This window comes from Camelina sativa, chromosome 3, assembly GCF_030686135.1.
Source record: "Camelina sativa cultivar CO46 ecotype springtype chromosome 3, ASM3068613v1".
Taxonomy (NCBI): Eukaryota; Viridiplantae; Streptophyta; class Magnoliopsida; order Brassicales; family Brassicaceae; genus Camelina; species Camelina sativa.
Genome location: NC_141882.1, coordinates 10,411,384 through 10,427,945, shown reverse-complemented (window position 1 = coordinate 10,427,945; position 16,562 = coordinate 10,411,384). Strand labels below are relative to the sequence as shown.

Sequence of the window (16,562 nt, the reverse complement as noted above, 5' to 3'; positions counted from 1 at the left end):
GGAAGACTGACTTACTACCTTGGTATGGAGGTGAATCAACATCAAGGTGGTATCACATTGAGCCAAGCTCGTTATGCTCAGAGGATATTAGAGGATACAGGAATGTCAAAGTGCAACTCGGTGCTTATTCCGATGGAACCAGAGCTAAAGTTGTCGAAAGCAGAAAAGGAGAAGGAGATAGATGCAACTGCTTATAGGAATAAAGTTGGTTGTTTACGGTATCTGTTGCATACCAGACCAGATTTGTCCTATTGTGTTGGAATTCTTAGTCGTTATATGCAGAGTCCTAGGGAGTCGCATGGAGCAGCAATGAAACAGTGTCTTAGATATCTAAAAGGAACTATTACCCTTGGATTATCCTATGGGAGAATGAAGATGCCTCGTCTAATTGGGTACAGCGACAGTAGCCATAACGTTGATGAAGATGATGGTAGGAGCACCTCGGGACATATTTTTTATCTTGGAGATGGTCCTATCACATGGTGTTCACAGAAACAAGATGTAGTGACTTTATCCTCCTGTGAAGCCGAGTTCATGGCTGGTACTGAAGCAGCAAAACAAGCTGTTTGGTTACAAGACTTGATGGTAGAGATCACCGGAGTTGCAGAAGAGAAAGTTACTATCCGGACTGATAATTAATCGGCGATTGCTCTCACCAAGACTCCTGCTTTCCACGGGAGGAGCAAACATATACATAGGCACTATCACTTCATTAGAGAAAGGGTTGAGAGTGGCCAAATTGAGGTAGAACATGTTCCAGGAACTGAGCAAAGAGCAGACATCCTCACCAAAGCTTTGGACAAGAACAAGTTCAGAGAAATGAGAAGACTTTTGGGAGTTCAGGATTTGACAGAAAATGCATTCAAGCTTAAGGAGGAGATTGTTGGGATAAGCTTGAAGAAAGCTTGAGCTGGAGGTTAATCCTAGTCTTACTATAATTGGGTTTGTTTAGGAGATAAAGATCAAGTGTATTAGGAGATATCCAATATGTGTGTGATTCCTAGTAAGATTAGGATTAGCAAAGTCTTATATAAGGAGGTGTTGAGGTGTGACACAACTTATGTGGTTTTATGAGATTGAGAGATTGAGAGTTTGAGAGAGACCAAAGTTTTGAGATATTTTCTTTGGTAATAATAAAGAGAGTTATTCTTTATTTGAGTTCTTATTCTATAAGTCTCACCCAGCGACCAGAAAGAAGTAAAGGAAATAATGTTTAGTGGGTGCTGGGAATTAAGAATAATTAGCCAGTCCCACATCTATGGGTTGCTTAAGTTGTTGGTCCTTTTTTGGGGTAATTAAGCATAGATGTGGGATTACAAGTCTCTATCCAACCAGAACATTGTGGATATTTGTTCCCTTCTTGCTTACCATATCTCGTATATTTTAAGTCTTCTCGACGTGATATAGAAACACCAAAACTTTCTTGTTACGATTTTATCAAGATGCCCTATTCTCTCGAGTGGCTGATGTTGCTTGACAAACTTTATACCGTGGAAGTCTCTTCCTTGAAAACAATAGCTTATTTAACTAATCAAGCTACCCTTTTATGATTTAGTTAATTATTAGGTTGTGAGTTCACCATTTCATTTTATTTGTTTGTGTTTGTGAAAAATCGAATAATGAGAAAGCAAAATTTGTAAGTCAACGATGCAAATCAAGTGTATCATCCAATTATATATTATTTATTACAATTAAATGTTGCAAGAAACACAAAATAAAAACCAACAGATATAATGTTTTCCGTATATAAATAGAAAGAATTATATTCAGCCGTAAAAATTAGAACTTGGGAAACTGAACTCGAGAGTCGCATCGACCATGTGGCATAACAGGACAGTTGATGAATTTGGAGGCCGAAGTATCAACGCATAGATAAACCTGATAGAGTTGGCTATTATGTGACGAATCTTTATTACATTCTATTCCCGGAGAAAATCCAGTTGCTTCTTTGATCGCATTTTGAATATATTTCATTTCGTAAAATTTATCATCCGGTTTGATCCCTACATCATGGCAAAAGAAATATACATATAATAAGAAAAGAAACATCCCTTTGCAAATACTAACAATTAATGGAGATAATTTGGAGGGGCAAAAATAAGTGAATGTTGTACCAGCATTGGTAAGGGCATGAAGGAGATTAGCTTTCTGTTTGAGTTTGAGACCGGCTTCGAAGTAATCATGTTGGTCAAGCTCGGACTCAGCGCATGTGCCATGTTTCTCCCACTCGTGTGTCCAAAACTTCATACCATCATTGCTCGGACACGACAACGTTGGCCATTCTCTTTGTAAATCGATCATCAGATCAGACACCTTCATTTGTTTTCAATTCTTATTAATGATTTACAAAAAAAATAAATGTGATATCCAAATAAGAGACTTACAATTCATGGTCTCAAAATATTTTTTCCTGAAGTTATTTAGTTTGTATGAAATAAAACGTATTGTGTTTATAATAAGATAGATACAAACCCGTAAATCATCAAATTGACTGTCAGGGTTACAGTTTTGAGGCCATCCACCGGTTTTGTAGTTAGGCCATAGACCGTGAATTCCAAAATCCGCAGCTGGTTTACCGGTTTTCGGATAGCAACAACTATGTCTTGAATCACAATACGCTCCAGGCCACTGCATTGCAATGCACATACACATATAAACATCAAATTTATAAGTACAATGACGATTCTTGTAGATACGTACAACGTACATGTACGAAGTATGAACTTTACCTGTAAAACGAAGTAGAAGAAATCGAAATCCTGGGCGACACTTTGCACGTAGAGTTGTTGTAACGCTAGAATACACATGAAGAATTTCATATCCTCAAAGATATTTAAAAGTAGAAAAATCAAATCGTTTGTGGGAATCAAAGCTGTGGAAAACCAATAAGGATGGATGAGAGAAGAATTAATGGTTTAGGTTTTGTTTATATAAGTCATATAATTAACGTGACGTGTGTATTTTCTTTTGGGTATAGGGACGTGACGTGTGGTTGGTATGTGAATGCTTAATTGTGTTAGGTTAGTATTTCGTGCAAGCAATTTTATTTCCAGCTCCAACGCTTTTAAAAGTAATAACGTAAGACAAACTTTATATCAAATATTTAAACATGTTAAAGCGCTTTGGAGGAACCTTACCGGTGTCAAATTCACTGCCAGTTTCAAGATATTAGAGTTACAGATTAGCGATGGACGCCGCCTAGCGAATTGTATTGATTTGTTCTGAGAATCTAATAATTATCTATTTTTCTTAATAGCGATGGACGCCGTAATATATTCGTATCTGAATAGCTATAAAAGATATGAATACTTGATTGGGAAAAAAAAAAAATCTTCCAATATTTATCTTTTATTTCCATATTTCTCTTTAAAAAAATTATACTTTTTTCTTTGTTGACTATAATTTTTAGTATTCAATATAATACACTATTCACATAGAAATCATAAAGACAATTGTTTTTTAAATTTAAAATATTTAAATAGTTTGTAGACCCTTGTTTTCATAAAAGACTAAGGTAAACCATTTCCGGGAAACGGTTCTTGATGCGACGCATGTTGGCTATTTGGCTTCCAGTACCACCACATTAAAAACTAGTGCTGATCCTTACCATGTTATGGTACGTAGGGTGGATGAAAAAATTAAGAATGATCCAACTTTATAAGGGGAAGGTACTGGAGGTTGTTTGCAGCTACCTTCAATTCAAAAAAAAAAAAAATTGATAGCTAGCTTACGCAATATAAAGCATGAAGATTTGGTGAGGACGTACGTACGAAGATAGATTCAAGTCAAAGTTTGTGTGAACAAAACAAAAAGGATGGTACGTATCCATGCATTAATTTCTAGAGAAGGGCCGATCAAAAAATCAAAGACAAGGAATATCATCATGAGCTTGATCAAGAGATAAGGAAGATGATCCACTGACGCGTTTACAACAACGAAGACATAGTGTCGCTGGAGTTGTGAAGGAGATGCATTGTAAATGTGCTGGGGGAGTAACAATTAATGCCTTTTAATCAGGAAAAGAGATGCATAGAGGTGATTGAGTATGTCCTCTCTTTATGTAGCGTCTTGGTAACAACAACTGCAACAGAGGTTGATAAACTGGAGTCAAGAAAAAAGGTAAATGGGCACGATAGAGTGATGAGCGAGAGCCATGTGCCATAGGGAATGTTCCTTGGGGAGGAAGCAACATGTCTGCCTTGCTCTCATGTCTTCCACGTACATGCATAGAATCATGGCTTTGGTGAGATACACGTATGATATATGCTCGCTTTTCCGTCACAAAGTCACACAACAGCAAAGATAAAGGTCCATTCCAGTTTCCAGGATACTTCCACACATTCTCAACCCACTTTCCAACATTTACATCAACAGGAAAATGTGGACCGACTTCGACAAATATCAAAGTAGTTTTGGTGCCTTATGGAGTTGCAATGAATTTTTAGTAAACCATCCAACGCTCTCGCTGCCATCGTCTTTGAACTCGAGTATAGGCAGCATCGTCCAGACATAACGCCATCGCTTAGACAAGATTGAAGTGGCGACTGCATACAGTACCGGCCCAACACTGTGGGCTGCCTAAAGCCAAAAAAATTTTGTTGCCCCTTTGAGTTATAAAAACGTGCATATATTGTTGCTACCAAGCTTCGAACCTGCATCCTTATCATCTAAAGAAACAAAGGACAGCCACTTCACTACGACGTTTATTTGTTATTGATGCCCCAAAATGTTGTATATATTTTGGCGCCTAAAGCCCTTGCTTCATTGGCTTTAGGTCAGGGCCGACCCTGACTGCATATTTTGTCTGGACGTAGTACAAGATCCGCAAGACGTACACTAATATTATTGGCTTTATTATACTCCTTGGTTTGATCTGACTAGATGTTTGAAAGAATCTTATTTGCCTTGACCTTTTTTGGTAAAGACTGATGTTTGTATTGTACGTCCATTTAACTCAATTAGGATGCAGTAATTTACATCTTCCTCCAAATGCAATCACTGCCTTGACTGAGAGAATGCATTTAAGCCTTTTTGGACCAATTAGTTATAAGGGAGGAATTGGAATTAGAACAAATGTGTAAATGCTAACTACTGATCTAGGACCACATCTTCACTAATTTAATTTGCTATGGACCTCGACCCAAGTTTAATACTATTTGTTGTGACTCTTGGGACTCGATTTTCATCACTTAAGCCACAATTGCAGAACTGTTTGATTGATTTTTTTTAGGATGTTGGCCTTTATCTTTAATTTTATAAGATACAAAAAAAACTTTTACATGAAAAAATGATAAATAATGTAGAAATAATATTGGATAAATAATATTCATATTCTATCACCTTTAAAGTAGAGACCCTTGGAAAAGACATGTGTACCTACTTTGTTCATAAAATTTAGTTTTAAATTTTAACTTCATTGCCATAGATAATACTGATACTAGGGGCACAACAACATCGACCTCGCTTTTAGACCTATTTCAGATTATAGCTACTCGAATTTTGCTTCATAATATGAAATCATTTGAACGATGGAACTATTAACTAGATAGTCTACATTATCTATATCATTCATAGGGATGCTTGCTTTAACATAAAAATATATATATATATACAGGGACAGATCTACTCACAAGGTTAGTAGGGTACGTGCCCTATACAGATTTTAGAAGTTTAATAAATGTTAATGGCTAATATAGTGTTTCTAGCTGATTTGGTTAAGTTGCCTCATGTTAATCTTAAGGTCGTGAGTTCAATTCCTCTCTTGTGTCATCATTTAAAAAAAAAATTATGAATTAACTGTCATTTATAGTTTGTGCCCCATATAGAAATATGTTCTAGATCCGCCACTGTATATATATATTTCTGTTTATGTTAAAAATTGTATCAAATGTACATATATAATTTAGTTGTCAACTCACTCACTTCTACATATATTCATGTTGTTTTTTCTTGTATTCTTTTTAACAGGCTAAGAATACACTTCAGAGTCTTACTGATGTTTCCAAAGATCAACTTCAGATGGGAAATGTAAGATGCAACTCTAACATTAACATTTCTTAACAAGTTTGTTTTGAGTTAACTGCTTTGAAATATCAAATTAAGAGTTAATTGCTATACGATTACAGTTTCTTGTATATATTAATTAGTATTTTTAAAAGAACAACAGTATTTTTAATTAGTATTGCTTTTAAAAAGATAAGATCTCTCAAATTGTTTTGAATTAATATATTTTCGGCTAAACCTAAAACTGATACATACCATAAATATATTAAATCAAAATAGTTCTCTTATCGTCCATCCATCATCCTACTATATAATATCTACTAAGTGTGGATTCATTTTGATTCATCCAACACAATCATGATCTGATTTGAGTTGTACATTATGTACAATCATGAGCATATCATGAATGGATTGACGCCGAGCGAATTGTTTGGATTTAATATATTTTTGGTATGTATCAGTTTTAACGTTTTAGGTTTAGCCGAAAAAATATGAATTCAAAACATTAAACCATTTAGATTTTTATTAATAATATGAATATATTATTTGATATTCCAATAATGCAAGTCTAAAACTGAAACACATATATATCGTCAATATTAATCATAAAAATTTGGCTGATAAAATCTAAACAACCAAATAGTGAAGTCTAAAATTAACACATATTCAAATAATAGTTTATATATGAATATTCGATTGGGAAACAAGATATATGAAAATTTGATTGGGAAAAAACACTTCGGCTAGATTTTGGTTATTTTATTGATAATGAAAGTCTAAAAATGATGAATTCAGTATTTTTTATTATTATTAATCATATAAACTTGTCTGAATATCTTATTAATAATATGAATATTCAATTAGGAAAATAATTAAGGTTTCAGTAATATAAATTATAGTATTTACTATTCACATAGATATCCCTTTATTCTTACATTTTAAATTAATCGATTACATTTTTAAATTCCATAAATTTAAATTTTATGTTTGTTACATTATTTAATAAAACAAAATGGAATTTGTTTTGACTCAAAAGGATTATAGCACTAATTAATATTTTTTTGAACTGGAAAATTTTAACTTTTGAAATGCATCTATGAAATCTTTAAAATTCAAAAATAAAGAATTTTTTTTTCAGTAGTTTTTCTAGTCACTATATATACAAACAATACTTATTTATTTGGCAGCTAAACGACAGAAATTGGTTTTCATTAATAAAAGTAAAAAAAAAATCCTAAATAGATTAGGTGTTAATTGGGCCTTTAACTGGATCATTAGTAAAAAACCAAAATGAGAAAATAGAGGCCCATATAGAGTTTAGGGTTTGGAGAGTGTCTCTCCCTTATATTCGTCGTCCCGAAAACGAAACGAAACCCCCCCTGGAGAGAAAAAGAGGCGAAAATGGTGCAGCGTCTTGTTTACCGGTCGCGCCACAGCTACGCCACCAAATCCAACCAGCACCGTATCGTCAAGACTCCAGGTCCCTCTCTCTCTCTCTCTCTTAGATTTTTTCCAATAAGTGTGTAAATCACTGATCTGTTTATAAGAGTATAATGTTGTCTCTACTACTGTAATTGTTGTTTGCAGGAGGTAAATTGGTGTATCAAACCACCAAGAAGAGAGCTAGTGGCCCCAAATGCCCTGTTACTGGCAAGCGTATCCAAGGAGTAAGTCTTCTTTGCTATACACATGGAATCTACTTTGGCTCTCATATTTAGAATCTAGGTTGTTGTGGTTTAATAGTCTGATTTTTGAGGAATTTATAACATAATCAATCAGATTGAATATTATTGAACGTTTTGAGTATTGATCAGTCTCTAGATTAGTTGTATTTGTAATGGGCATGTATTCTTTGTGCTTATTGACGGTCTTGTGCTGATTAGATAAACCCGACATCAGTACATAACATAAATCATAAGCTAAATTTAGTGGTGCCACTTTGTCTTTCAAGTTGTTCCTTGTATTTACATAAGGGATTGCTATCCTCCTGTGGCATAAATAAAGATTTGTTTTTGTGTGATTTTGATGTGAATTTACAACGATGTTGTACGATATGTTGTGAATGACCTTATTATCTGTTTGTTCAGATTCCTCACTTGAGGCCTTCTGAATACAAGAGGTCTAGATTATCAAGAAACAGGAGGACTGTTAACCGTGCATATGGTGGAGTCTTGTCTGGTTCTGCTGTCAGGGAAAGGTTTGTTTTCCCAACTTAACTTGAGTTATCTTTCTAATACATAACTTTGGAATTGTTTTAACTCAATTGTGGTTTCTTTTGACAACAGGATTATTCGGGCATTCCTTGTGGAAGAGCAAAAGATTGTCAAGAAAGTGTTGAAACTCCAAAAGGCTAAGGAGAAAGTAGCCCCCAAGGCTTAAGCTTTTGATGTTCTTTTCTTGTCTGTTTTGGGATTATGGCTATGTTCAAGTGATAGGACTTGGTGCAGTCATGGGAGAACATCTATGTTACTCATCCAATTTTTAAGCTTTGTATTGTGTTTTCGGTTCTCAACTCTGTCGACAATTCTCTTCCCTTCAGTTTTGGTTTCCCCTTTAATTGTTGTTGAATCCACCTTTAATGTTCGACTGTTAAGAGCAGATCTTGGTTAATATATAATTTTAATCATTTGGACACAAAATAGAGTTTGCATATAACATAATTTGTGTTCCAATCTTTTGAATGCTTTAATAACAGTCTTGTATAAGGTAAGCTCTAAAGACGTTATACGTTAAAAGACTCAAAACATGAGGCATGTCAAAAGACTCAAAACATGATTCAGTTTTTCTTTTGTTGAGTTTGATTTCTTAGCTCATTTGACTTCTTCACTCAGGAAAAGCCTAACACTTGTAATGTAGTAAAAAATTGGCTTGTGTAAATTAAAAAGAGAGGAAGCAAAATTTATAACGATCTAATTTCCTTGCATTGATGAAATAGAAGAGCCTACAAAGATGGAACACCCTAGCTTGAAAAAGGCAGAGACTGCAAATCTAACCACACGTATCAAGTTGTGGAGAAACAAACTGGCAAATCACCATTAATGGACGATAAAGAGGAATAATAACTCTCCAACAACGTCATGTTCTGTTTCAAGTCTTGGTGATGATGATGGTGGTTCTCATCAATTGTTGAAGCGAAATCTTCATATCGAAGTGTGTCGCAATGACCGTGATGATCTTCACTGGAACCACGCATGTTCTTCATTACGACATTTCCTTCGAATCCTTTCTCTTGGTACTCCTGTGGTAGGCTTACAAGGGCAGGACACTCCTCTTGGGCCAACACCGCGCTGAGGTCGATATGGTTTGTGTATTCTCCCATTCCCAAGTAGGTCGAATCTGAGGACGTGTTTAGTAGAAACGATGGGATTTCGTTGGACAAGGTGGGCCTGGGAAACTGAGGTTGTGTTTCTTGTGTAGAAAGAAAGAGATTTGTGAGGTATTGTTGTTCTAAACATGACACCGGAGTAAATACATTGGTGGGTTTGTCATACGAAGTGCAATCCAAGTAAGAGAAGGGACTTATAGTAGCAACGGAAGGAGTTGTACTATTACTTGTTTTGGGAGTGTTCATATTCTCATGGTGAAACTGGAAGTGAGGGCTAGTTTTGAGGGTCTTGTCTGAAGAAAAATGGTATGTGTTTGATGGGCCTGATGGCTTTTGGTCGGACATTGTGTCGGTACTTGTTTCTGGTGGTAACGAAGAAACAAAGGAGTGAGAGAGAGCTCTTAGGGTCGTTGTGTTTGTCTTTTTGAAGATTCTGCATATCGCCCATGAATCCTGCAGTAATCCACATTACAATATCAAATGAGTATGTGTAATCTATAACAAATTAGAGATCCCATAATCCCAAAAATTAACATTTCCAGTCTTGTTTATTTATTTTATATTTTGAGAAATATTTGATTTTAAATAACTATTTTATATTTTTTAGAAAAAAGAATCAAACACAATTAATTTAAGATTTAAACTATATTCTAGCATCTCTTATATTATAATTCAAAGGAGAAAAAAAAAGTCCTAAAAAATGCTTAAATTATAACATTTCTCATATTTTTGGTCAAAAGAGTCTTCTACCGAAAACTTAAGAATTTATTTTGCTTAAACTTATAAATAGAGATATATGAAGAACTATTAAAATATATATTATATAGATAGATAGTTTCAACTCACTAGTTTACAAAATAAGTGCACTAAGTTCGAGATAATACACAAAAAAAATATTCTCAAAAACTTCAAACCAAATCTTGCGATCTTAATAACTAATATCAACCAAAGTTGTCGTCCGGATTACTTTCAATCCTTTCTTTTAGGTAAACTATATCTAGACAAATTACTGAGCTAATAGTAAGCTTACGTTGGGAGAGACAGGAGAGTCGAAGAATCTCTTAGAAGGAGGAGATGGTTCGGAGAGAGAAGGCAAACGAAACTCATGCATCATCCAATCAGTCTTAACTCCTTTCGCAGCTCTTCCTTTGTAGAACACTAAAGACTTCTTTAGACCTATGCATTTGTTTCCCTCCGAAGAGTATATTGGCCGGTCCGTTCCCGTGGCTTTCCAGAAACCAGCTCCAGTCACTCGGTTTGGCCTCGAGCTGTTCCGATACTTCCTGTCCCTCGGACAATAAAAATACCACTCTTTTTCACCTGTCATCGCAAACTCTACAATATTTTGACAACAACAAAAAAACTTGTTTAGACTTTATTTGCTTATATGTAGCCTTATAATATGATAAATAAAAGTACGAAAAATCATATATACTTGGAAGATCCCAGGGGTCGTATTTGTAGATATCGAGTTGTCTTATGAGCTCGATGGAGAGAGGATTGTGTTGAACCTTCCGCTTCAAGTAGAAGCTTACGAGCTCTTCGTCGGTTGGATGAAACCTAAATCCAGGCAACAGTACTTCCTCCATTTTCTGATCTCCATCATCGTTTCTCTCTCCCATTTTCTCTAAAACCCTATAAAAAACAAAAGAGTTGAAAGAGAGAAACCCTAAGTGGAGCAAGAGCTAGTGAGTTTGGTAGAGAAAAGTGGAAGTGAAGTAAGTGAAGTGGTTTAGCTTAAGTTGAAATCAATATATGCTTCCTTGCGAGGGGTCTGAACCCGAAGGATCAGCCGCCATTTCAGCTGAGTTTTCAAAATTTTCATTTTCTTTTTGAATTAATTTCCCAAGAAAGTTTGTTTGAAGCTTTCTTCGGTTTTACTTATAAAACAATACATTTTAAAATTGGAGCTGAAAGAAAAGGTTATAAACACGAGGAGAAGTTCAAAAGAAATTATAACTAAAAGCGTATACGACTACTACTACTAGTCTACTATACTATATAATATATCCATGTCTTTCGTATTTCTTCTAATCATGAACTATATATAATTATACGTACATATATATCGATACTTATTATTGAAGAATCGTAGTTATTTCTAGATTCAGCGGATACGATATACCGAAATGCACTATCATCATATCATGTACGCATGCAGATATACACACACGTGGACATGTGTGTATCGTGCCATATGGTGAACAACGAACAGAGACACACATTGACGTGCATGTATTACGTATTTTTGTGTGTGCTTGCTTGATCAATGCATGTATGTATAATCGTATATATTTGATCGATCAAGGACGAGACGCAAATTTATTAAACACCAATTAAGAAGCGCTTTAACTTTTGTCACTTTGGTTTGAAGTCTTTAATTAATAAAGGAAAACTAGGGTCGATCGAGGCCAGCTGCCACTACAAAAGATTCGAAATTAAATTCAATGGTCGTACTCATTAATATATTACTAATCCATTTCCTTCAGGTTTCTAATTAAGATTAAACTACAAAATTTAAAATGTTTCTCAGAATCCAAGTTTCTTCTATTCCATTCCTCTTCACAGTTTCTATTCCCACTGACCAATGTCAGAAATTAGAAGGGCTTATGACCAATGGGGCCAATGACGTTAGTGTAGATTACTATTTTACCCCTTAGATTGAACTGACGAAATGTCTGAAAGGATCTTGTTCACTTTGACCTTTTTGGTAATTCAGCGTTTTGGATTTTTTAACTAACAGTTGCAAGTTTGACTCATATTGGTCTTTTGTAGTTGGAGTTCGAATTTAGCGTTCAATTTATTGAGTCCATTTATTCTTTTTGTATATATAATTGGTTCAAAAAATAATAACTATTCACTAACTTCACAAGTTCAAACTTCATCGCAATATAAGTATAAAAAGATACATTAAACGTACATGATATCTCTGTTCGTGAGGCCAAATTACTTGAAATTAGCATTGAGGTTAAGTTCTAATTGAATCTAAGCTTCAACTATATGCAGTATGTGCCATCCCGTAACATATACATAATATACAATCTTTCACTCCAACAACTTCCACAAATATAGTTACATATCTAATTACCCTTTCTTTCTTTTTTTTTTTGGACAAAGAACATGTCTAATTATCCATGATCATAATTTCAATACAAACAACACAAAGGTACTTTTTTCATGATCAGCATAATCACGTAGTACTGCTTTTCATATTCTAACCTCTCATCCGCATATATAGTATTCCCATTTACACCAACACATAAACAAAAAACGATATTTGAAAGGATCAAGTGTTGGTTTAGTTATTGACCCGATCAAGAGGTGATTTAGAGAGGTGGTCCAATATGGTTTTGGTTGGATCTGAAGGAGTTCAGGAGTAGACAAATAATTTTCCAAGCGCGCTTGTTTTAGAGGCGAGGATTGTTCTCCAACCGAAGATTTATTGTACGAGATAAACGAAATATCGACGGTGTTTTCAACTTAAGGGTGCGACGTTGCCCGGTTTGCATTGATGAAGATCATTGACTTGTAATAGGAGTTACCTTGGTCGGAAGACCATTTACTAGTACAACAGATTTGATGCTTTATCGATTATTAGTTTGACAAACAATTTTTTTTTAAACATATATCTTATCAATTATTTTTATCATCTAGATACATAAACTAAAAAAAAAAAAAAATTGAAAGAACTCATATTTGTTTGTGTTTTCTTTTGGTGAAGTCGATTTCATGAAACTAAATTTACACTAACCCCAAGATCTACATGACTACATCTACTAATACTGGCAGTAAGATGTAAGTAACTAACCCTCTCAATCACATTTTTTGGTATAACCAAACCAAACAATAACTTTTTTGGGTTATAATTGGCTATAACAATCACTTAAATTGCTACTAGAGCTGGATGGGTTAGGGGTCAAGTTTGTGTGGTTCAAAGTAACCACACGCGATACATGTATATGAAAATCAATTTATATATATATATATATATATATTTGTGCTGCCTCGATATCAATTCCTCTCCAAGAAACGATAAACAAATCCCCATAGTAAAATAACTCGAAGAAAGCTTTGGGAGTAATCTGAGTTCTGAAATGAAGTACAATAGTAGGTGAAAATAGGTTTATAATATTACCGGGTACGTGATTAACTAAATGAGTAAATAATCTAAAAATATGAACATTGACAAGAGGGGTGCGTGTAGCATTTATAAGGCAAAAGTCAAATTTACTCGACTTTCTTGTCATTTTTTGTGGGGTTTTTAAATAACGAATACCAAAGTATGGAATTTCACAACGTTTTCTTGCTTTTAGTAAAACCTAGTTGAAAGTTTAAATTTTTATCCAAAAAACTCTCTTTCTTTAATCACCTTCCTGTATGTATCTACAAGTACCATCAATTTGATTAACGAGTAATTATTTACTACACCGTCAAATAGTAATTTATCGGTTCTCGAAAGTCTGGTAATATTATAAAAAAAGCCATACTAGTAGCTAAGTGACAAGGCAAATGGAATTCTATGAAATTGATGTTGATTACCTGGCACCGATTTATTAATGTCGTTTTCATTCAAATGATGGTCGATAAATTCTATCAAAACCTATTCGGTTGTATAAGTGAATGTTTACTTCATATAATGTATAATATTTCATATATTCCTTTAGATGTTATCATGTTAAAACAGCTATAATATTTCATATATTCCTTTTTGTCAAAGTCTCTCAAAGAACTATACTTCATATAATGTATTGTATAATGCATAATATTTCATATATTTCTTTTTGTCAAAGTATAATTCTTTGAGAGACTTTGACAAAAAGGAATATTTGAAATATTATAGCTGTTTAACATGATAACATCTAAGTGTCAAACACAAAATTCCACTATTGTACTGTTTAATGCAATATCTAACATATTCTAGTTTTTAGTTTCCAATTTTGGAATGCTACATATGGTTTTTATAGTGACGTGCTATTGAAATTTGAGGTATTAGTTCAAAATCATCTTTTATAATTATTTAATTTCTCGTTGATATTTTAACCATAAACCTTTTATATATCCCATTAGTTTGTGATATTTATAGGTTATTTATAAATATCTACTAACGATCGAGTTCAACAAACACATCTACGGCAAACAAAATTACTAATATAGGAATTGCCTACAAATTTTTTTACCTCAACAAACTAAGGGCATGAACAAGCCAATTGACGGGGAAAAAAAGAAGTAAAAATCTAACGTGGAAAACTGGAAAAATAGAATGTAAGTTGATGGTCCAGCTTCACCTGAGTTTAATTTTGGTACCGACTTCAAAATCAGATCGCACTATAGGCAAAAAGTCTAAAGGCATAGCTAGGGGGGATACGTCAAACCCAATGAAATTCCAAAAAGCCAAAGTTTCCTTGGTTTATACCCATTTTGTCTCTATTCTGGTTTTGACTCTTTTGGGTTTTTACTTCCCAAGCGTGTGCACTTGAGATTAGAGCTCTATATATATATAACAAAATACATGGTTGATTTAATTTTATGTGGTCCACAGTACATATATAATAAATGTGAAAATATTAGTATTAGTCAAAACTTCAAAGTCTTCAAGCCCAAGCATCCATACCTCTGTCTTCGTGAGCATAATTAACCCTCTTTACCACAGTTAAACATGTCCCTCACCTTCGAAATTTTTATATTTGACCAAACTCGCTTCCCTTGTTACTGCTTTTTTTTTAATACTATCTCTCAAATTCATTGTTTCACTAATTAGTTCTTACTTCTTACTAACAGGTACATATATACTAGAACCTAAGTTAAACATCTGGCAATAATTAATTAAAACTTTGAATTGATGCTGGCTTATTACATAAAACCAATGTTTGGTTATCATTGGTAAACAAGTCGTAACAATTTACAAAGAATAATTTCCTATCATTTTATGTCGATATTATAAAAAGATACCAAATATGTATGGCGATTAATCTCTGTTCGCAGTACTATGATGTACACAAACTACCAAACGGACCAAACCCGCGGCAATGTCCAAAGTAACTTCAATTTCAAGTGGTTATATTCCATTAATTTCATCATATATCAAGTACAATTCCCTTGTTAAGAAAACCATTGTATAAATTGCATCATCATCCACTTCTTTTTCCTTTACGACGTTTTCACACGATAACATCATACCGACTGTGTGCCATCTCTTGCGCATAGAAGGTGTGAGTTCACAAGTCCTGGTATTGGGCCTTCGTTTGGTTAATGAGATGGGCTAATCAGTAAACGATAAACATAATTGCCGCCGAGTTGATATCGTTTTTATGTTTGGTAATTTCTCTCAAAAGCTGTAATGCAATTAGTTCTCTCTAAACAAAAATAGTTTACTACTTGGCCGACAAAGAAAAAATGTTTTCTACAGGTGTAGGGCCGTAGGCTAACACTTAATTATGGAGTTTAGTTTTGGCTTAGCAACTTCTCAACGGGTATGCCTTTTGTTGTTGTTGAGTGGAGTGAGTGCGTCTATCATTATTGCTCATGATCATTAGTCACCCATTTAGTGTATACACGTCGAGACGAGTCTGATGAATACATTTCCTAACCAATGGCATATCCAAAAAGACACTCATAAGAGCTCATAACAGACAGATTAATATCTATACAGTATTGTATCATGTGTGACGTTTTTGCATATGAAGTGAATTTTGTGAAACTCATAATGTTAAAAGTATATGAATAGCATGCTTATTCTTTAAATTTCCGGTAATTATGTGTTGAAAATTGATTAGGAAGCTAGAAAATAACTAAATTAGGTTAATCATATCACTACAAACAAAAAAAAAACACGATAAACATGGTAACTCAGGTTATTTCAAATGTGAGATTCGTAACAACGTATGATTCAACCTGCAACGATATTTGGCGCAACCAACTTGATCCAATCTTATACTAAAAAAAAAAACAAAATTCATCCAGTTGATAGAAACAACTTTTGTAGGAATGTATATATTGACAATAAAACAAAAACTGATAGTAACGTGCCATGTCTAACGACTAACAACTCTGATGTACACTTTTGGTTAATGCATGATCTAGATCAGATTTGGATTGAACATAATTTAAATCTAGAGTTATTTATTTATTTACTTTATTTAATTCTTAAACCCATTACTGTGAGATATGAAACTCCCTGACATCGATCCCACAAAAATATGTATTAAATTCCAAAACTCAACATTCATTTACGTTG

At 34.0% G+C, this 16,562-nt stretch overlaps 3 protein-coding genes across 3 annotated transcripts; 1 reads left to right on the top strand and 2 right to left on the bottom strand.

Annotated features, from left to right (window-relative positions):
• Positions 1–1,633: 1,633 nt before the first annotated feature.
• On the bottom strand, positions 1,634–2,941 carry LOC104776595 (ribonuclease 3). The gene is made up of 4 exons (XM_010500691.3): positions 2,730–2,941; positions 2,473–2,628; positions 2,115–2,313; positions 1,634–2,003 (listed from the first exon to the last, which is right to left on the bottom strand). Exons 1-4 carry the CDS (start codon positions 2,817–2,819, stop codon positions 1,780–1,782), a joined length of 669 nt encoding a protein of 222 aa, XP_010498993.2. The 5' UTR covers positions 2,820–2,941; the 3' UTR covers positions 1,634–1,779.
• Positions 2,942–7,284: 4,343 nt separating this feature from the next.
• Positions 7,285–8,642, top strand: LOC104776594 (large ribosomal subunit protein eL34z). Its single transcript, XM_010500689.3, has 4 exons — positions 7,285–7,483; positions 7,591–7,670; positions 8,091–8,200; positions 8,289–8,642. Exons 1-4 carry the CDS (start codon positions 7,405–7,407, stop codon positions 8,380–8,382), a joined length of 363 nt encoding a protein of 120 aa, XP_010498991.1. The 5' UTR covers positions 7,285–7,404; the 3' UTR covers positions 8,383–8,642.
• A 262-nt stretch (positions 8,643–8,904) lies between these two features.
• LOC104776593 (protein FEZ-like) lies at positions 8,905–11,052 on the bottom strand. Its single transcript, XM_010500688.3, has 3 exons — positions 10,764–11,052; positions 10,359–10,663; positions 8,905–9,781 (listed from the first exon to the last, which is right to left on the bottom strand). The coding sequence occupies exons 1-3, from the start codon at positions 10,948–10,950 to the stop codon at positions 9,005–9,007; spliced, it is 1,269 nt and encodes a 422-aa protein (XP_010498990.1). The 5' UTR covers positions 10,951–11,052; the 3' UTR covers positions 8,905–9,004.
• Between the last annotated feature and the right edge of the window lie 5,510 nt (positions 11,053–16,562).

Excerpts from the sequence above, each read along its gene's own strand:
- LOC104776594 (XM_010500689.3), top strand. The coding sequence starts at position 7,405 with ATGGTGCAGCGTCTTGTTTACCGGTCGCGCCACAGCTACGCCACCAAA. Across the intron at positions 7,671-8,090 it reads CTGGCAAGCGTATCCAAGGA|ATTCCTCACTTGAGGCCTTC; the intron begins GTAAGTCTTCTT and ends CTGTTTGTTCAG. Across the intron at positions 8,201-8,288 it reads GGTTCTGCTGTCAGGGAAAG|GATTATTCGGGCATTCCTTG; the intron begins GTTTGTTTTCCC and ends TTTTGACAACAG.
- LOC104776595 (XM_010500691.3), bottom strand. The coding sequence starts at position 2,819 with ATGAAATTCTTCATGTGTATTCTAGCGTTACAACAACTCTACGTGCAA. Across the intron at positions 2,314-2,472 it reads GTCAATTTGATGATTTACGG|GTGTCTGATCTGATGATCGA; the intron begins GTTTGTATCTAT and ends AAACAAATGAAG. Across the intron at positions 2,004-2,114 it reads TCATGCCCTTACCAATGCTG|GGATCAAACCGGATGATAAA; the intron begins GTACAACATTCA and ends GCCATGATGTAG.
- LOC104776593 (XM_010500688.3), bottom strand. The coding sequence starts at position 10,950 with ATGGGAGAGAGAAACGATGATGGAGATCAGAAAATGGAGGAAGTACTG. Across the intron at positions 10,664-10,763 it reads CGACCCCTGGGATCTTCCAA|AGTTTGCGATGACAGGTGAA; the intron begins GTATATATGATT and ends AAAATATTGTAG. Across the intron at positions 9,782-10,358 it reads ACTCTCCTGTCTCTCCCAAC|GATTCATGGGCGATATGCAG; the intron begins GTAAGCTTACTA and ends GGATTACTGCAG.